We start from the raw sequence: 21,507 nt of genomic DNA on the forward strand, positions 1-21,507 counted from the left end.
TTACTCTAATCCACATAAATCATGGTCTAGGTTGGATATGGTATGGATGGACATAGGGCTTTAAAAATAGATTATAGCAGCTGAAATTGAACCAAATTGTTGGGCGGATCACAATCCAATAAGTTTTACAATTAAAGGAGATTACAGCAATAAACATAGATGGACAATGAATACTGTACTAAAATAATAGAAGAAAATCAATATAAACAATATATAGATAAAGAACTAGATATCTTCCTCAAAAAAAATTGGAATAATGATACATCAATTCAAACATCTGGGACACGACAAAGTCATTTGTCAGAGGCTTAACAATAGCATATACGAGTAAAAACAATAAAAATAAGAATAATCAAATGAGGGAAAATCAGAAGGAATTAGAGAAATTGGAAAATAAGTTGTTAAAAGATCCAGAAAATGTGGAAATAAAGGATGAAATGGAATTAATTAAACACAAAATTAATCTTTTAGTACAGGAGGAGATAGCCCAGAAGATTAAATCCGTAAAACAGAATTATTTCGAACAGGCGAATAAGCCAGGAAGGTGGCTAGCATATAAATTAAAAAAAGAAAGTGAAAAGAAATATATACAAAAATTAGAGGATGAAAGGGGAGAGAAACAATTTGATATAGAGGGGGGGAAAGATAATTAAAAACTACTTTCAAGGACTTTACAAAAAAGATGAGATAGGAGAAGAAGATATAGAATTGTATCTAAATAAGTCTGAAAGACGACAAATATCTGAAATTAATATAAATCGAATAGAGAAAGATATATCAATGATAGAGCTTGAGAGAGTGATCAAGAAACAAAACAATAATAAAATACCTGGGACCGACGGAATTCTGGCGGAATTTTATAAACAAATACAAGATGTTGGCAATGTTAAATGAGGTGTTAAATAAAGCGAAAATCCCTCAATCATGGAAAGAGGGGTTCATTACTTTAATACCTAAAGACCCAAATCAAAGACATTTAATTAAACAATATAGACCAATGGCATTATTGAATTCTGACTATAAAATATTTGCAACAATATTAGCAGAAAGGTTTAAAATGATTATCAACGAAATAATACATCCGGATCAAAATGGCTTTTTACCAAACAGGAATATTAAAAATAATTTAAGAAATATAATAAACATATTAGAGTACTATTATGAAGTAAATCCTGGGAAAAATTTGGCTTTGGTATTCTTAGATGCAGAAAAAGCTTTTCATAATTTAAATTGGAATTTTTTTTATAAAGCAGTTAATAAAGATGAAATTTAAAGAAAAATTTATAAGGGCTATTCAGACAATATATTCCCAACAATCAGTCAAAGTTCTTATCAATGGTGATTTAACAGATAGTATAAATATTGAAAAAGGTGTTCGACAAGGATGTCCTCTCTCCCCATTAATTTTTGTATTGGCCATAGAAATTTTATTAACACAGATTTGATCCAATAATGATATTAAAGGACTGAAAATAAAAGGACAAGAATATAAGATACAGGCATTTGCCGATGACTTAGTATTTAATATAGAAGATCCCATTGAATCCGGTGGAAAATTATTAGAAGAAATAGCCAAATTCGGGAAAGTAGCAGGATTAAAAATCAATAAACAGAAGACTAAAATATTGACAAAAAAATTGACAAGCAAAGAAAAGCAAATATTAGAAAATAAACTAGAACTACAAATTGTAAAAAGAGTTAAATATTTAGGTATAAACCTGTCACCAAGGGCAATAACAATTAAAGAAGATAACTACACAGTATTGATCAAAGAAATTCAAATAAAATTAGAAAAATTGAATAAGCTACCGATTTCCCTTATTGGAAGAATCCACACAATCAAAATGTCCATTTTACCTAAAATACTATATTTATTCAGCACAATTCCTATTACCTTAAAAAAACTTTTTTCCAAAAACTTAATAGAATTATAACAAGATTTATTTGGGCAGGGAAAAAATCTAGGATTAAAATACAGTACTACAGGATAATATAAAACAAGGAGGTTTTGGTCTACCTGGTTTTGAATGATATTACTACACATCAACTATAGACTGGCTAAGAGACTGGATTAAATTAGAGAATAAAAGATTTTTGTTATTAGAAGGCCACGATTTGATGGTAGGGTGGCACGCCTTTCTATGGGATAGGAAAGACAAAACCCATAAGTACTTTAGGCAGCATATTATTAGAAACTCAATATATGAAGTATGGACCAGAATCAACAGAGCACATTATTCACAAATCCCGAAATGGTTCTCCAGCATGGAGACTATAATGCATCCCAACACAAGATTTAAATAAAATGGTTAATTATTATCAATTATTAGATGGAAGAGGAGAATTGAAGACTAGAGAGCAACTAGAAAAAAATGGGATAATAATGGATTGGTGGCCATATATCCAAATAAAATCAAGGTATCAAGAGGATAAAAGAATAAGTGGGATACAAAAAGGAGAAGTAGAACTTGATAAAATAATTCTAGCTCAAGAAAAACAATGATCTCGAAATTGTACAAATATTTATTAAATTACAAAATGGAAGATTATATAGTAAAGAACAATATCTATAGCTGGAGCAGAAATTTTGGATACAGTGTAAATTTAGATAAATGGGACACAAAAAATTATAAATTAACGAAATCAATGGCATTTAGGGAAAACATACAAAATGTACTATAGATGGCACCTTCCTCCAGCAAGACTAGCGCAAATGTATACTGGGATAAATCCACAATGTTGGAGATGCAAAGAACACATGGGGACGTATTATCATATTTGGTGGACCTGCCCAAAAATAAAGAAATTTTGGATCAAGATTCAAAAATGGATAATGGATATACTTCAAATTAAGATAAACAGAAAACCTGAAGCGTTCCTCTTAGGAATTATTGATAAAAAATAGATAAAAATAAATATTATTTAATTATACATATACTGACCGCAACTAGAATGGCGGTAGCCCAATGTTGGAAATAACCTAATCCACTGAAAGACTCACTAATATTAAAAAATCTGGATTGTGCAGAATCTGATGCTTTAACTCTTAAGTTAAAAAACAAGGAAGACTCTGATTATTATAAAACATGGAATTGCTTTTATGATTGGTTCAAGAGGAGAAATGAAAGTTCAAGCTAAAATACGACAATAGCAAAACATGTGGTTTTTTTGATAGAATAGATTAGATACGATATACATTCAGCTGTTTTGTGAAAACAAAATCTTTATGAAATTGAATTAATTAACAAAGAGTGTACAGAAGGCAGCTAAGAAAATAATAACAAATAAGATATTGATAACCAAAAGAAATAATAGTGAATATTGTTTTTTTTTTTCACCAGAAAATAATTTGATACTAGAAGGGATTGTATTTTCCCTCCTCACATGAGGACATTCATGATATATTCTTCGTTACTTGTTTATTGTTGTTATTGTTGATATTGTTCATTGTTTTTACTTTCCTTTTTAATTTTTTTTCTTTTTCTTTTTTGTGTTCTGCATATTCTTGTCGAAAACTACAAATATGTAAATGTATATGTTTGTTTAGGTTTTTTTTCATTGGTTATTATGTTGTTTTTTTAAATCAATTTAATAAAAATCCTCTTGAGGGTCACATCCCCACCAGCATCTGGGCCCTGATGTTGGAGAGCCATCTGATCACTCATCTCAATGGTTGCTGCTCTCAATATCCAAAAAGACCACCTGGTTACTGCCCCCAGTATTGGTGGAAAATTCCGGCAGTGCCCACAGCCCCTTGTCAACTTCGTATTTGTCTCCGCCTTCCATCCTCCCAGCTGTCCCAATCAATCTCTCTCTAGTCTGCACCTCTGGCAATCATGCAGGTAGAACTGCAGTCCGCTCAGAACCTAAACGTTCTTCCTGGCGGCAACACCTAAGCACTCAGTCATTCTTTCTCTTGCATTAAGTCTTTCTCTCTCTTGGTGTCATTCCCTGTGTCTCCAACCCTCTCAAGCTCGTCCGCTCACTTGTCCCTTTGCATCCATATGACATTTCCTGCAGCCCTTCGCTTTTTTTAAATCTTTGGCATTCAAGCTCCTAGCAGATCTTTTCAGGCCACCCAAATACAAACTTCAAGGGGTAAAATGAGGACCCAGATTGTGGGGGCAATATGCCGGTTCTGTTTAAAAGTGCTATTGCTAACATGTTGTAAGCCGGTGGCGGCATAAAAATCAAATAAATAAACAAACAAACAAACAAATAAAACTAAGTTCAATAGCAGACTGGAGGGGAAGTCATGAAAGATGTTTTTATCCCACTCTGTTATATTCTGATGACAAAAGATCGTAGCCGGTCATGAGGCACTCAGCCTCTCCTCCTGCTGCTATCATGCTACCAGAAACAGATCAATAATTTTATAAATGACTCAGACAATGGGGCAGAAGGGATCTTCAAAATATTTGCAGATGATTCAAAGCTGGAGAGAATTGCTAGCATTTTAGAAAACAGGCTCAAGGTTCAAAAAGGTCTTGATAGGTTTAACATTAGTCATTTTCTAACAAAATGCTGTTTAAGGGTTAAAAAAAAATAGAGTGTTTTCAATGTGAATACATAAAATCAGATGTACAAGATAGGTAATATCTGGCCTAGAAGTAGATGTACAATATCTAGCCTAAAAATAAGATATATCAGGTAGATAATATCTTGACTATAAATAGTACCTTGCAAGAATATGGGGGTCTTAGTAGACCATAGATCAGTGATGGCAGAGCCATATTTGCTGGCACGTGGACTGTTGCCCCAACTCAGCTCCAATGTGCATGTGGGTGCCAGTCAGCTGATTTTCGGCTTACACAGAGGCTCTTGTAGGGTGTTTTTGGCTTCCAGAGAGCCCCGGGGGGGATGGGGGAGGGCCTTTTTACCCTCCCCCGACTCCAGGGATGCCTTTGGAGCCAGGGGAGGGTGAAACACGAGCCTACTGGGCCCATCATCAGAAGTTGGGAAGCAGGCCATTTCTGACCTCAAGAGGGCCTTTGGGGGGCGGGGGAAGCTGTTTTCGCCCTTCCCAGGCATTGAATTATGCGTGTGAGCACTCATACATGCTCAATAGTGCATGCAGATGCTCTTTTGGCATCTGAGGAAAAAAGGTTCACCCTCACTGCCATAGATTAACTCTAACAGCCAGCAATGTGGTCCAAACCGTCAAACCACCATGTAATATTGGGCTTAATCAACAGATGTATAATGTTGACATCACAGAAAGTGATTTTGCTATTGTATGTTGCACTAAATAGATCCCACTTGAAAGATTGTTCAATAAACAGTTTAAATAAAAACAAATTTGGTTGCAATAAGAACAAGGAATTATAGAGAGTAGAATAGAATGGAAATAATGTTCAGGGCTGGAGACTAAATTGTATTAAATTAAAAAGTGAATGTTTTTAGTCTAAAGACAAGACTAAAGGGAGAGAGGCTATCAGTCTTCCAATATTTGAAGAGCTGTTAACAAGCAAATAGGTATGGATTTATTTTTCACTGTGCCTGACAGCAGGCCAAGGACTAATTGGTGAAAGTTTTACAGTGTGAGATTCAAACTCAATACAGTGATACCTTGTCTTACGAACACCTCTTCCTATGAACCTTTTGTGATACGAACCCGGGGTTTAAGATTTGTTTGCCTCGTCTTAAGAACCATTTTCACCTTACGAACCTGAGCCCAGGTACATGGGCTCTCTTACTGCGGGTGCACTCTCTTACTGCCGCAGGGATTCCTCCCTTCTGCCTTGTGACTGCCACTGCCGGGATTCCCATCTCTGGACTGCCAATGTTGCTGGCCGAAATGCCTGGGACTTTCCCTTTGCTTTCCAGCGGCTGGGCGAGATTCCCCCTTTCCTCCTCCTCCGGAGCCCATGGGGACAGCCACGCACTCCCCTGTCTCCCCAGCCAAAGAAGCGGCGGCCAATTGAAGTAGCAGCCCGGAGTCCTAATCTGGCTGCCGCATCTCCTCCCTCCACTTGATCCTCGGCAGCCCCAGCGACCCTGCGCGGCTTCTCTGTTCTCCTTGCCCCTCCTGCCAATTGGAAAGAGAAAGAGAAGGAGAAAGAGAGGAAGGGAAAGAGAGAGTGTGGAGTGTGTGTGTGTGTGTGTGAGAGAGAGAGAGAGAGAGAGAGAGAGAGAGAGGCTGACTGCCTCTCCTTTGCAATGACACTCGAAGCTGCCTGGCTGCTTAGTCCCTATCCCAGGTGAAAGTCCCTCCCCCCACTGCCAGCCTTTGGTTATGTTTCCAGGACTGGCAACTTGCACTTCTTAAAACTGTTTCCGTTCCGTTCTCCTCCCTCCGCTTGATCCTCGGCAGCTGGGCGAGCCTGCGCGGCTTCTCCGTCCGGGAGAAACCGCTCCAAGTTCTCCTCGCCCCTCCTGCCCATCGGAAAGAGAAAGAGAAGGAGAAAGAGAGGAAGGGAAAGAGAGGGGGGGAGTGTGTGTGTGTGTGATTGATAGTTTTCAAACAAAAGTTGACAGTTCTTGTCTGAGATGATCTGAGAGTCCTGTTTTGAGGAGGTTGGAATAGAAAAATTCCATTCTCTTCCACCCTGACAGTATTTATAGGATTCAAATGTATGTGAAAGTCAAAGTCACAAAAGAATTGACAAAACTGCCCTTCATAGAATGATAGCATTGGCTCCATAAATTCATTGAAAAATGAGATTAGCAAAATTAAAAAACTTGGAACAAAAAGATCAGACAAAACAAAGCAAAATAAACAAAATTTATATGAAGTCTAAATAATTCTTCAAATACTGCTGCTGCAATCAAAATTAATCCCTTTGATAATGTTGGAAAGAGGCAATCTGCATCTGAAATCCTATGCAATTTTAGTGATCTAAGATAAACTCTGCATAGGAATAGAACATTCAGTATATGTAAATCACTGAGAGTATACAATATATTAGTTCATGTACAATACAATAAGAGGTTTAGATATTTATCATGAATAAAGCTATGGAAAGTGGCACTAATGTAAATGATCATTTGAATAATGTTGTTCTTTCAAATTCAGATTACAGAATCACTTCAGAATTTCACAATGGAATATTTTAACAAGTAAAAATTATACAGAGCAGAATTACAATGTACCTGATCAACATACTGATATCCATCTAAAGAACATACTTTAGAAAAACGACCATAATAAAGTTTTTCTCCTTTTAGGAAGGCGAATCCAAAATTGTTCATTTCATTACTAAAATATTTTAGGACTATTTAAAAATTATAAGCAAGAAGTGAAAAATAGAAGCAAGCCATAGAAACATTTTGGATAAAAACAGGAGTATAATGCAAAAGTTAAGAATTTTAATTTGCTATCTATTTCATTAAACAAGATTTAAACACATATTTAATTCCTAAAAAAAATTGATTGGGCCATACCTAAAATGTGCAAGAAGCATGACACAATTGCTATATAATGCTGATATGGTAAATATCCAATACTTATTGCATGAACCAAATGTTTACTTTAAAAAAAAGCGATAGATCAGGAGTTTTAAATAGGCACCAAAATGACCATTTATGATATATAAAGCCATTTTGCTCTGGCTGTTTATATATATTTATTAGTAATAGTAAAAAACAATATTTTTAATATTAATAATGTGTTCTCCTAATAGAATTTAATATATTTCTATTAAACAATGCTACAGGCAAAATCTAACGGAGCCGCCCCAAATCTATGGAGGGGCAGCATACAAATCTAATTAATAATAATAATAATAACAACAACAACAATAACAACAACAACAATAACAATAACAACAACATGCCAGCAAAGGAAAGAGTGTTAATATACATTGTAAATATGTATACAAATAATTTCTTCATTTGAGATTGTCCATATAAACATTTGGGCAAACATGTTGAAATATAAGAGATAAAGCATGTACTTTCTAACTCATTAGTCATCAATAATGGGGGGTTTTCATATGAAAACTTTGGATGTGTGAATTCCTTTTTGGAAGTAAATGGAAACAATTAATACTTCCCAGTGCAACACAGCTCTTTGGTCAATGAATCTAATACAGTAATACCTCGTCTTATGAACTTAATTGGTGCAGGGAGGAGGTTCGTAAGGTGAAAAGTTCGTAAGACGAAACATTGTTTCCCATAGGAATCAATGGAAAAGCGATTAATGCGTGCAAGCCCAAAACCGGAAGCCGGCGACCACCACCGAAGGAGGCTTGAGCCTCCTGATCCTCACCGCCCCTTTGCCATGCATGTCATCCTGGGTAAAGCGCTGGGGGGAGGGAGTTAGGAAGGTCTTCCTGCTCCCCTCCCCAGCCAAAAATAAAAAGGCATTCTGCCGCCACCTGCGGAGCAATGGGAAGCTGAAGCCGCCGGCGGTTTCAGCCTCCCGTTGCTGAACGCTGCTTCGCCCTTGCCTGTCATCCTGGCTCAAACGGGCAGCGGCAGACCATCTTTGTGTTTTTGGGTGGTGGGGGGAGCAGGAAGACCTTCCTAACTCTCTCTCCCCAGCACTTCGCCCAGGACAACAGGCAGGGCGAAGCAGCGTGGGGCAAAACCGCCCGCGGAGCAATGGGAAGCTGAAGCCACCGGCGGTTACAGCCTCCCTTTGCTCCACGTTGCTTCGCCCTGCCTGTTGCCCTGGGCGAAGTGCTGAGGGGAGAGAGTTAGGAAGGTCTTCCTGCTCCCCCCCCCCTGCAGCCACCCGCACTGCTTCGGAGGGGGGAGAAGTTTTCGGTGACGGCAAAGGAGAATCCCGGCGCTTCAGCTTCAGGCAAGGCTCCCTTGACAAGATGCCCCCTTCCTTCTCCTCCTCTGGAGCCCGTAGGGACAGCCAAATGCTCCCTTTTTTCTCCCCGGACAAAGAAGTGGTGCCCAATTGAAGTAACGATCCGGAGTCCTAATCCGGCCGCTGCTTCTCCTCCCTCTAATCCTGAGCAGCCCCGTCCAGGAGAAACCGCTGAGTCCTCTTCGCCCCTCCTGCCCATCGGAAAGAGAGAGGAGAAAGAGAGGAAGGAAAAGAGAGAGGGGTGTGTGTGTGTGGGAGAGAGAGAGAGAGAGGCTGACTGCCTCTCCTTTGCAATGACACCAGAAGCTGCCTGTCTGCTGTGCTGGGCTCGCCCCCTGGACACGCCCGGCGGCTTTGCCTGACGAGAGAGCAGCGGAGGGACTGGGGAACACGGGTTTCTTTCTTTATTTCTCCACCCTTCAACCTTCTCCTCAGAGGCTTCCTCCCATATGTGCTTCACGCAGCTTCGCAGCCTTGTGTTTCCCTGGAGGGGGTTGTGTGTGGATGGAGGGGGGGAGCTACCCTGTCTTTCCCAGAGCTTCCCCCCCCCTCTGACAGAGCGTGTTTTGGTGGTGTGCTGGGCCGGCAATGGGCTGGCCCTCACGAAACCTGGGTGGGGGCTTTCTTTCTTTCCTTCCTTCTTTCTTCTTTCTATCCATCCATCCATCCATCCATTATATCTATCTATCTATCTATCTATCCATCCATCTATCCATTATCTTTCACTCTATCTATCTATCTATCTATCTATCTACCTATCCATCCATCCATTATCCATCTATCCATCTATCCATCCATTATCTATCTATCTATCTATCCATCCATCCATCCATCATCTTTCACTATCTATCTATCCATCCTTCCTCCATTATCCATCTATCCATCCATTATCTATCTATCTATCCATCCATCCATCATCTTTCACTATCTATCTATCCATCCTTCCTCCATTATCTATCTATCTATCTATCTATCTATCTATCTATCCATCCATCCATCCATCCATCCATCCATCTATCTATCTATCTTTCTATCCATTATCTATCTATCTATCTATCTATCTATCTATCTATCTATCTATCTATCTATCTATCTATCTATCTATCTATCTATCCATCCATCCACCCATCAATCCATCCATTTATCCATCCATTTATCCATCCATCCATCTAGAGGCTTGCCTAAGAAGAAAACCGAAACAGTTGCCAGTCCTGGATATGTTAAGAAAATTGGGGAGGGGGACGGGTCTTTCAACTGGGATAGGGACGAAGCAGCTAGGCAGCTTCGGGTATCATTGCAAAGGAGAGGCAGTCAGCCTCTCTCTCTCTCTCTCTCTCTCTCACACACACACACACACACACATCTTTTCCTTCCTCTCTTTCCTCTTCTCTTTGTCTTTCTGATGGGCAAGAGGGGTGAAACGGACTGTGCAGAAGACACTTAGACTCGTCCGGCTGCCGAGGATCAAACTGTTTCTATTCCGTTCTAAGGCAAACCTCTGGATGGATGGATGGGGGGTGGGGGGTGGATAGGTAGGTAGGTGATGGATAGATGGAAAGATAGATGGATAGATAGGTAGATAGATAGATAGATAATGGATGGATGGATAGATAGATAGATAGATAGATAGATAGGTAGATAGATAGATAATGGATGAATGGATGGATAGATTAGATTAGATTAGATTTATATGCCGCCCCTGTCCGCAAACTCGGGGCGGATAGATAGATAATGGATAGATAGATAGATAGATAATGGATAGATGGATGGATGGATAGATAATGGATAGATAGATAGATGGATAATGGATGGATGGATAGATAGATAGAAAGATAGAAAATGGATAGATGTATGTATATATGTATAGATAGATAGATAGGTAGATGATGGATGGATGGATGGATGGATGGATAGATAATGGATAGATAGATGGATGGATGGATAGATAGTGGATAGATGGATATCTATCAATCTATCAATCTATCCATCCATCCATCCATCCATCCATCCATCCATCCATCCAATCCATCCATTTATCCATCCATCCATCTAGAGGCTTGCCTAAGAAGAAAACTGAAACAGTTGCCAGTCCTGGATACGTTAAGAAAATTGGGGGGGACGGGTGTTTCAACTGGGATAGGGACGAAGCAGCTAGGCAGCTTCGGGTATCATTGCAAAGGAGAGACAGTCAGCCTCTCTCTCTCTCACACACACACACACACACACATCTTTTCCTTCCTCTCTTTCCTCTTCTCTTTGTCTTTCTGATGGGCAAGAGGGGCGAGACGGACCATGTAGAAGATGCTTAGACTCGCCCGGCTGCCGAGGATCAAACTGTTTCTATTCCGTTCTAAGGCAAACCTCTAGATGGATGGATGGATGGATGGATGGGTGGGTGGATAGGTAGGTAGGTGATGGATAGATGGGCAGGAGGGGCGAAGAGGAGTCAGAGTTGTTTTTCCTTTGCTTTCCAGAGGCTGGGCGAGATCCCCCCTCCTCCTCGTCCTCCTCCGGGGACAGACGTGTGCTCCCCTTTGTGTCCATGGCCAAAGAAGCGGCGGCCAGTTGAAGTAGCAGCTGCTTCTCCTCCCTCTAATCCTGAGTAGTCCGTCCTGGACAGGGCCGGCAACAATCTGGAGAAAGCACTCTCGCAGCCACTTCGGGGTGGCTGCAGCGGCAGTGGCAGCTGCGGCTTCTCCTCCGAGCAGGGCGGCTCATAAGCGGGCTCCAGGTTCAGGCGCAGCTCTCCCCCTCCCATTCCACCAGGGGTTGTAATCAAAAAGGGAAATCCCAGCCATGACAGTCATAAGGCAGGGGAATCCCTTCAGCAGTCAGAGAGCGCAAGCGCAGTAAGAGAGCCCACGGACCCGGGCTCAGGTTCGTAAGTTGAAAAAAGTTTGTAAAAAGAGGCAAAAAATTTCCAAACCCCGGGTTCGTATCTTGAAATGTTCGTATCACGGGGGGTTCGTATGATGAGGTACCACTGTACAATACAATTATATTTTGCACTTGCTTACTGGGGAGTATACCCCACTGAAGTTACCTGCTCTGGAACTTGCTTCTAAATAAAATTTCTAAGTTTGTTTAAGTACTTATATATAATCACTCCAAGTTATGGGAAGTAAATGATATTCAAGAAACACTGTTCTAGATGTTTTCTAGGTTGCCTACTTGGGCATAAATCACAGCAGAAATTTTGTATAAGCATTACATTTGAAAATGTAAATAATTCAGTTTAAATGTTATTGGTGATTTGAAATTCAAAATCACATACCATTTTTAATTTACTTAAATGAAATCACTCATTTATTTTTCAATGCTTGCTTTTAATATGATCTGTATTCAACATTAACAAAAATATTTGTTTTTCCAATATTTAGCAATCAAAATATGTTTCTGCTACTGGGATAACAAATGATGTTTAATTTTAAATTATATCCAAAAAAGGAAAGATTTAATCAAAAAGAATAGAAAAATGAATTGCAATAATCATTTTTTTAACATAATACATAAATTTTGCCTCTTACATAGTACCTACTTTATCACTTGTTAGTCAAATATTAAACAAAACAATATTCAATATTCCTTATAAATTAGAACATTTCAGTGCTATTTTCTGCAAACATACAAAAATAATTATCAATCAACCTGACTAATTCCTCATTCCAGTGAAAGATTTGAATATCACTCATCATTATAGACATCTCCTGCAAATGGTAGATTCACTTGACTTCCTGTAACATTGGGAAGCCTTGACAGATCAGGGAGGCTCTGGATGCGTGACTTGAGTTCTTTCCGTACCTGGGACACACAAGTTAATTTGCTCTTGTATTCCTATAACACATAAAAAACGTAAGTCAATCAGTCAGTCAGCCATTTCATTTTGACTATTGAGAGACAAAAAATGACAACAGTCCCTTTTAATTAATGGCCTATACAACACAGAAATTGACTAGAATAAAACAAGCTGCGCAATTATACAACAATACAAGCAAAACTGTAGATTTAAATTTATGAATTTTGGACATAAAAATAATGTAATAGATTTTAGATCAAGCAATGAAATAATGTAGAATAACAGGATATAAATTAACCAATATAAACTTATCCACCAGCCCATTGACAAATGCAGCAAAAATTAAAACGAAACCCATGTCTTGAAATGTTGAAAGAGTATAATAGTGATAATTCCACATAGGCACAGAAGTAACAAAATCAGTTCTAAAGTTTTCATGCAAAAAACAGCATAAGAAAAATCTCCCTTTTCCTCTGGACCTCCCCACTCTTCATTGTCCACCAATCAATTGCATTCATTTTGTTTTGGAAACAATTTGAGCGACTCAAAGTTTTCCCAAGGTTTGACCTTGGGGTTTGGGACTACCCAGGTTCCATCAGCTCAGCTGCATTTCTCAATTTTCTCCAAACTTCCCTTGCATTCCAATATTTTCCCTCCCCCCTCAGTTTCTGTTGTCTGAGGGCAAGCAGGGGTGGGTGCATAGCAAGTCAGCCATGACACACTGAGCCTCCAGAAGAAAGATAATCCACAAGGAAACAAGCATACAGATAGTTACGTTATATTTTTCCCTTTTCCTCATATTATATCGAGGCCAGTTTGGACACTTAACATGGAATCTATGAATGAGTCTAGATGTCCAAACATCCTCTATCACTACCCATTCTGCCAGAGGGAGTCCCTTGGAGGAGCCCATATTTGGCAAAAAGGGACACACAGAGGGTTTGGGAGGCCTTCAGAGTGCTCCTGGGGGCTTGGAGGGCAAAAAGGGGACAGCAACAATGATGCTCTCTGTTATCTTGGTAAGGGCTGGTGCTGTAAATCATCTGGATTGAATGATGGAGTTAATGACTTCCTCTCAGAGTGCTGTTGTACTGTGCCATTTGTGAAAGGGCATTTGCCAATAAATTTTTCATAGCTAGTAGAGGATAAAGTTAAAATAATTGAAGTACTGGGCCCACTGAACCTGTTTAGGATATAATTTTGGGGGAGATTTCAAGCTTCTTGTCGTTTATTCACACTTCAAAAAAATTCTTACTGCTCTCCAAGAATTGTCTCCATATTAAGAGAACCCAGCAGACTGTGTAGGCTTCTTTCTCCCAAATAGCCCATTGCCTCTCAGTTTTGGACAGCAAGAGCAGTGATTTTCAACCTTTTTTGAGCCACGACAATTTTTTTTACATTTACAAAATCCTGGGGCACACCACCAACCAAAATGACACAAAATGACACCCTAAGACACTCTTCTCTCTTTTTCCATCCCTGTCTCCTCCTCCCCTTGTGTGTGTGTGTGTGTGTGTGTATATACACACTCTTGAACCATTTCCAAAAACAGGTGAGGGCTGGGGGTTTTTTCTCTCTTATTCTTTGGGTGCTTTTTATCACATGCTTTAAATCAAGAGTCACTTCTCTCGCTCTTTTGTTTCTCTCTTTTTCCTCTCATTCTCTGCCTCAATCATTTTCTCATTTCTCTTTTTTCCTCTCCTTTTTTCTCTCATTTCTCTCTCTCCCTTCCTCTCCTTCTCTCTCTCTTTCTTTCTTTCCTCTCTTTTTCGCTCTCTCTTGCTTTCTTGCTTTCTCACTTTTGCTTTCTCTCTCTCACTCACTTTCTTTCTCTCTTGCTTTCTTTCTCTCTCTCTTGCTTTCTCTCTCTCTTGCTTTCTCTCTCTCTCTCATTCTCTCTCTCTCAGCAAAAAGTTGCGAGACCAGAACCTGAGCTTCCTTCTTCGCGGCACACCTGACCATGTCTCGCGGCACACTAGTGTGCCACAGCACACTGGTTGAAAAACACTGAGCTAGAGGGACATATATACACATAGTTTCAACTCTCCCTTGGCATTCCTCTGGAGCAATGTCATTAGCATCTGCTTGTATCACAAACGGCTTATCTTGATAAGGATGTTTTAGGACTGGTACCACAGTGAAAGATGTTTTAGCATCCTGAACACAGCTTGGCACTGAAGTGACCAGTTCAAGAATTGGCTGGGCTTGGTTTAGCTTCGCCCTTCATTTTCAGTAGGTTGGTGATTGATAGGGAGAATAAATTGGTGGTAGAAGTTTGCAAACCTGAGAAAACTCTGCAATTAGGTCTTTGTTCAAGGAAGTTCCTACTCTAATATCATCCAAACTTTATTGGGATCCATCTCCATGACCTCTTTTGAAATCTGATACCCAAAATAGTCTAGGTTGGTCTTGTGAAAGACACACCTAGGCAACCTTGCATAAAGTTGAGCCTTCTGCATTTCCTTGGCTGTCATTGAGTATATCTTCAGCAATATAGCCCCAGCATAATCTCAATTGTACCATCTATAGGTAAATGGGGTTGAGATGTGTCCAATTCTTTCTTGCTAAAGATATTGGCTAAGTTGCAACATTCCTTTGCAATCAGTTGCTTCCCTCCAATGTATTAGGGGTTCCTACTTTTGCCTACTTGCAGAAGCATGGTGGACTCTTAGCACTTTCATTAATCCTTATTGATTGACTGCTTTTCTCCACATCCCTCACTTATTTTTGATCCAGTTCATTGAGGGGTTCCATTTTTCCTGCTAGCTCTGGGATAAGGGGCTAAAACAAATCTAATAGTCTCTACATGGGTCCTAGTCTTGAGCTTCACAGACTTGGTCACAGGTTTCTGGTACTCTGCCTGTAATTAATAATAATAATAATAATAATAATAATAATAATAATAATAATAATATATTAGATTTGTATGCCGCTACCACCTTCTCATAAAGGGAAGGTTGGAGACTGGGCGATAGTTGTTAAGAATGGCTGGGTCAAGGGAAGGCTTCTTGAGATGGGGGCGCACAAGTGCCTTCTTGTACGGAGCCAGAAAGGACCCCCTCCCCAAAGAAGCGTTGACAATCTTCTGGACCCAGCTCCATGTCACCTCCCTGCTGGCCGAAACTAACCAGGAGGGACACGGATCCAATAAACAGGTGGCGGAACTCACAGCTCCAATGGCCTTGTCCACTTCATTAGGTGTCACCAGATCAAACTCCTCCCAGACAGATGGACAAGGACAGGCCCCAGTCACCTCGACCGACTTGTTATCAGTCAACTCTGTTATCCAATTGGAGTTGAGGTCCGCCTGGATCTGAGTGATTTTATCAGTGAAAAATGAGTTAAAATCTTCGGCATTGCTCTGCAATGGCTCCCCAGTCCCCCCTGGTTAAGAAGGGAGCGAGTCACCCTAAACAGTGCGGCCGGGCGAGATTCCGCTGATGCAATCAAGGCGGCATGATACATGCATCTTGCTACCTTGAGCACCACTTTGTAAGTCTTAATATGAGCTCTTAAAAGTGTTCGATCAGACTCAGATTTACTCTTTCTCCATCGCTTCTCTAGACATCTCTTCTGACATTTCAACTCCTGGAGTTCCTCGGTGAACCAAGGAGCTCTCCGGGAGTCTAGTGCCACAGAGAGGTTGCAAAGGTGCAATCCGGCCAAGAGCCTCCGTCGCAGCCTTGTTCCAGGCCATGGCAAGAGACTCTGTCGAACTGTGGATGAGTGCATCTGGTATAATTGAACTATCCAATTGGGCAAACGCCATAGGTTGTGTTAATTTCCTCAATCACAGTCAACTTTTCTACCACATGGGGGTTAGCCAGGCATTTGGTGACCCCAAATCAAATAGGGCAGTAAGGATTCATTTTATTCCCGAAGAAGTCACCAAAATTTCCTAACTGTCATAGGGGTGATGGTTCTACTTACCATCAGAACATTTTCTCCTTGTAACTTTTGTAGAAGACGGCTCCTATACAAGAGTTTTCAGAGTTTCCCCATCCCAACTGGGGAAGGACAAGGAGAAAAATCCGCAACCTGCTGCCTTATTCAAGTCTTCTCCTTTGACTTCATGGGAGGTTTTTCCCACTTTGCTAGTCCAGAGGAGGGGAGCATTTGCCAGACATGGCATGAGGCATTTGGCGGCTTCGTGTCCCTCCTTTCCACAACAGAAGTAAATTCCTGGACTTCGTTGGGGCTTCACTCCCCTTGTTGGAGACGCACTCCTTTTCTACTCTGCGAGTACCTTGCTTCTTTAGCATCTAGCAGGGTCAACTCTCCTGCTCAGTGAGTTCATGGTATTCCATCAGGTCAATCTCTACTTCAGTAGCTCCCCGGTACCACACTCAAAGATAATGCAGCAATCCCCTGGGGCAGGCAAATATGGTATACTCCTTGATCAATCCTTCCTAAAATTGGTAGACCAGTATATGCTCAGGCCAATCTCTCAAATGGCTGGCCAGACTATGGAAATCTTGAATGAACTCTGTTGCTAGTCAAATCTCCAGATTGACATGATGGTGTGGACCTGGGCTGCATCATCTGGGTACATTGCTCTGTAGTAATCCTTGTGATGCAATCTGGGCAGGAAATGGGCTAGGTTGTTCGGATGCCCATTAAAACAAACCACTGGGTTTTTTTCCCTCTTCTAGGACATACCCCAGGGACAAACGAGTTGCTGCCATTGGTGCTGGTGCTCTTGTCACTGCTGGGCTCATCAGTGCTGTCTGCTGAAACTGGAACACCCCTGTGCCAGGGTTTCAATTACAGTCATATTGGCATTGCTGGCTGAAGAAAGAGGAGAGGGGACCAGTAGCTTCACATCTTCTGGCCCTGTTACCATGGCTGTGTCTCCCTGCATTCAGTTGCACAAATTCCCATTCCCCCAAACCTCTCCATGGATGATCTGTAGCCAGCCATTGGGAGCTTCCACTCAGCAGGGTCATTCCACTTGGCCAATCGTTTCACTTTCCACTTGCCTCCTCAGACTACTTTAATCCCCAGAGGGATGAGTGCTCTTTGGCTTCTGCTGCCTTGCCCACATATATCTTTGATTCCTGGAATGCCCTCTGCTCAGTTTCTCATGGCTGCAGATTTTTGTTCAAACTTCTCAGTCTTTAGTTTTGAGAGTGTGCTGTCTAGTTGCGTTCTTTCTCTGGCTTGAAGCAATGCTGGACCTTCTCAAGCCAGGACCACTCCTGACTTATTCTTGTCCTCTGAATCTTTATCTGCAGTCAACATCTTGGGGTTGTTGACCTGGTGGGATCACGGAGTCTACGGAGAGGGGCGGCATACAAATCCAATAAATAAATAAATAAATAAATAAATAAGCAAGGATCTAAGATCTAAGGTGGGATCTATTAAGAAAACTGGGTTAATGCCAACCAGCCCATCGGTAAAATGAAGCAAAAGAAACTCCTGGGATTATTTTTTTACTAATAGTATAATTGTATTGATAATTCTCGATAGGCACAGAAGTAGCAAAGACAATAGTAAAGTTTTCATGTGAAAACAAGCGCAGGAAAAATATCCCTTCCCCTGGATCTCCTCACTGTTCATTCTCCAACAATATATTGCATTGATTTTGTTTTATGAGCTCCTTGAAGTTTTCCTAGCATTTGACCTTGGGGTATTGAGCCTGTTCCAGGCTCCACTGGCTCTATTGCATTCCTAAACCCCCTCCTCACCCATTTCTGTTATCTGGTTACAAGCAGAGGTGCATAGCAAGATAGAATCATTACAGTGCTAAAATTCATGAGAAAATTGTGATTGATATTTTAGCTAGAGCTAAGATGGCTATGTAATGTATAAGAAAGAATAATATATAAGCAGTTATTAGTTTTATTAAAAATTAGAGTCCAATAATTATGAGTATTTATCTACATTGTTAAAATGATTCTGGCAGCCAATAATACAAATAAATCCAAAATTATTTCGAATTTATTTTTATTATTGGCTGCCTGAATTATTTTCATATTGATATGAATATCATTCATATTGATATGAAGTTGAGATTAAATGGCAGGTGCATTTGTAATATTGCTCCGATGAAAAACATCCAAGTTTGAGGGGAAAATGTGTATTGTGCAAATTATTGGACATAATTTAGCTACAATATTTGGCTGTAGAACCAGACTTGTCTGAGAATAACAATTTGTGATAGAAGGATTCACTGCAATGAGGGTGTTTGAAATGTCATTATAGAAAGGAAAGTACAGTATAGCATGTTTCAGTATTTCAATTATTCCTCCATCACAAATGCACAATCCCCACTTGAAATGGAATATTTCCTGTTGTTGGAAAAGGATTGAATCTTTAAATCAAAGTCAAACTCCTTTTAAATTTAGATGTTATTATGCAACTGGTCAAGTAAAGTAAACATGCAGAGTGGCACATAAGATGTTTCTGGATAGTGACAAATCTGACCGTAGTTCTAAATCAAGTTTTTAAGTCAATGGAACATTGCTTAGGATTGGCTAAAGGAATAGGAAATTATCAGTCATAATTAAAGGGGTCAAGCTGACTGGAAAATAAAAGAAGCCATTATGAAAAAAAGGTGAATCCAAATGGAAATTTCTGTTTTGAATAGATCTGTTATGGCATCAGAATTCCAGTCCCAATATATCCAATTTACCTTCTGATGAACGCCAGCATAAGAAAAAAATAATCCAGAAAAATGTATGTGTATTATGGCCTTCTGCTAAATTCAAAGGTCACCTAGAGATTTAAACCAATTTATGAGATGTTTTTTATGAGAACTGGTGACACCGAACTACTGATTGAGAATCAAGTTTGTCACTCTGCCTATTTAACTTATATGCAGAGCACATCACGAGAAAGGCACGACTAAATGAATAAAAAATTGGAATTAAGAAAACTAAGATCATGGCATCTAGCCCTTTCAATTCCTAGCAAATAGATGGGGAAGAAATGGAGGTAGTGACAGATTTTCTTTTCCTGGGCTCCAAGATCACCGGAGATGGGGAACACACCCAAGAAATTAAAACACGTTTGCACCTGGGGAGGAAAGCTATGGTAAACCTAAACAGCATACTAAAAAGCACCATCACCATGCCAACAAGTGTGTATAGCCAAGGCTATGGCGTTCCCTGTTGCAATGTTTGGCTGTGAAAGTTGGACCATAAGAAAGACTGAGTGCCAAAGAATTGAGGCCTTTGAACTATGGTACTGGAGGAGACTCCTGTAAATTCCTTGGACCACAAGGCAATGAAACCGGTCAGTCTTAGAGAAAATCAACTCTGACTGCTCTTTAGAAAGCCAGATCCTGGAGATGAGACTCAAATATTCCGGCCATCTAATCAGGATTCACTGGAAAAGAGCCTAATGCTGGGAACCGATTATCTAGGTCCTCAGCAGTCAGGATTCAGGCCCGGCTACAGCACGGAAACTGCTTTGGTCGCGCTGATGGATGATCTCTGGCGGGCCCGGGACAGGGGTTTATCCTCTGTCCTGGTGCTTCTTGACCTCAGCGGCTTTCGATACCATCGACCATGGTATCCTTCTGCACCGGCTGGAGGGGTTGGGAGTGGGAGGCACTGTCCTTCAGTGGTTCTCTTCCTACCTCTCTGGTCGGTCGCAGTCGGTGTTAGTGGGGGGTCAGAGGTCGACCTCTAGGTTACTCCCTTGTGGGGTGCCTCAGGGGTCGGTCCTCTCCCCCCTACTATTTAATATCTACATGAAACCGCTGGGTGAGATCATCCAAGGGCATGGGGTGAGGTATCATCAGTATGCAGATGATACCCAGCTTTACATCTCCACCCCGTGTCCAGTCGGCGAAGCAGTGGAAGTGATGTGCCGGTGCCTGGAGGCTGTTGGGGTCTGGATGGGTGTCAACAGACTCAAACTCAACCCGGATAAGACGGAGTGGCTGTGGGTTTTGCCTCCCAAGGACAATTCCATCTGTCCGTCCATCACCCTGGGGGGGGGAGTCACTAACCCCCTCAGAGAGGGTTCGCAACTTGGGCGTCCTCCTCGATCCACAGCTCACATTAGAGAAACATCTTTCAGCTGTGGCGAGGGGGGCGTTTGCCCAGGTTCGCCTGGTGCACCAGTTGCGGCCATATTTGGACCGGGAGTCACTGCTCACAGTCACTCATGCCCTCATCACCTCGAGGCTCGACTACTGTAATGCTCTCTACATGGGGCTACCTTTGAAAAATGTTCGGAAACTTCAGATCGTGCAGAATGCAGCTGCGAGAGCTATCATGGGCTTTCCTAAATTTGCCCATGTCACACCAACACTCCGCAGTCTGCATTGGTTGCCGATCAGTTTCCGGTCACAATTCAAAGTGTTGGTTATGACCTATAAAGCCCTTCATGGCACCGGACCAGAATATCTCCGGGACCGCCTTCTGCCGCACGAATCCCAGCGACCAGTTAGGTCCCACAGAGCTGGCCTTCTCCGGGTCCCGTCAACTAAACAATGTCGTTTGGCGGGACCCAGGGGAAGAGCCTTCTCTGTGGCGGCCCCGACCCTTTGGAATCAACTCCCCCCAGATATCAGAGTTGCCCCCACCCTCCTAGCCTTTCGTAAGCTCCTTAAAACCCACCTCTGTCGTCAGGCATGGGGGAATTGACATGTTCCTTCCCCCTAGGCTTATAAAATTTATGTATGGTATGCTAGTGTGTATGATTGGTTTTAACTTGTGGTGTTTTAAAATTAATTTAAATATTGGATTTGTTTACATTGTATGGCGATTGCTGTGAGCCGCCCCGAGTCTGCGGAGAGGGGCGGCATACAAATCTGATTAATAAATAAATAATAAATAAATAAACAATTGAGGGCAAAAAAAGAAAGAGACGATGGAAGTGGCTGGCTGGAGTCACTGAAGCAGTCAGCGTGAGATTAAATGGACTCTGGGGGATGGTAGAGGACAGGAAAGCCTGGAGGAGCATTGTCCATGGGGTCATGATGGGTCGGACACAACAA

At 41.1% G+C, this 21,507-nt stretch overlaps 1 protein-coding gene across 1 annotated transcript in view; it reads right to left on the reverse strand.

Moving 5' to 3' along the window:
• Positions 1 to 12,066: 12,066 nt before the first annotated feature.
• The window catches only part of RPRD1A (regulation of nuclear pre-mRNA domain containing 1A), a 75,381-nt gene continuing 65,940 nt past the window's right edge, over positions 12,067 to 21,507 (reverse strand). Inside the window, exon 7 of the mRNA XM_070728909.1 lies at positions 12,067 to 12,595. Within this exon, the coding sequence (XP_070585010.1) occupies positions 12,446 to 12,595 (150 nt within the window). The 3' untranslated portion in view covers positions 12,067 to 12,445. The remainder of the gene's footprint in view (positions 12,596 to 21,507) is intronic.

The sequence above is a fragment of the Erythrolamprus reginae genome, chromosome Z (assembly GCF_031021105.1).
Source record: "Erythrolamprus reginae isolate rEryReg1 chromosome Z, rEryReg1.hap1, whole genome shotgun sequence".
Classification (NCBI taxonomy): Eukaryota; Metazoa; Chordata; class Lepidosauria; order Squamata; family Dipsadidae; genus Erythrolamprus; species Erythrolamprus reginae.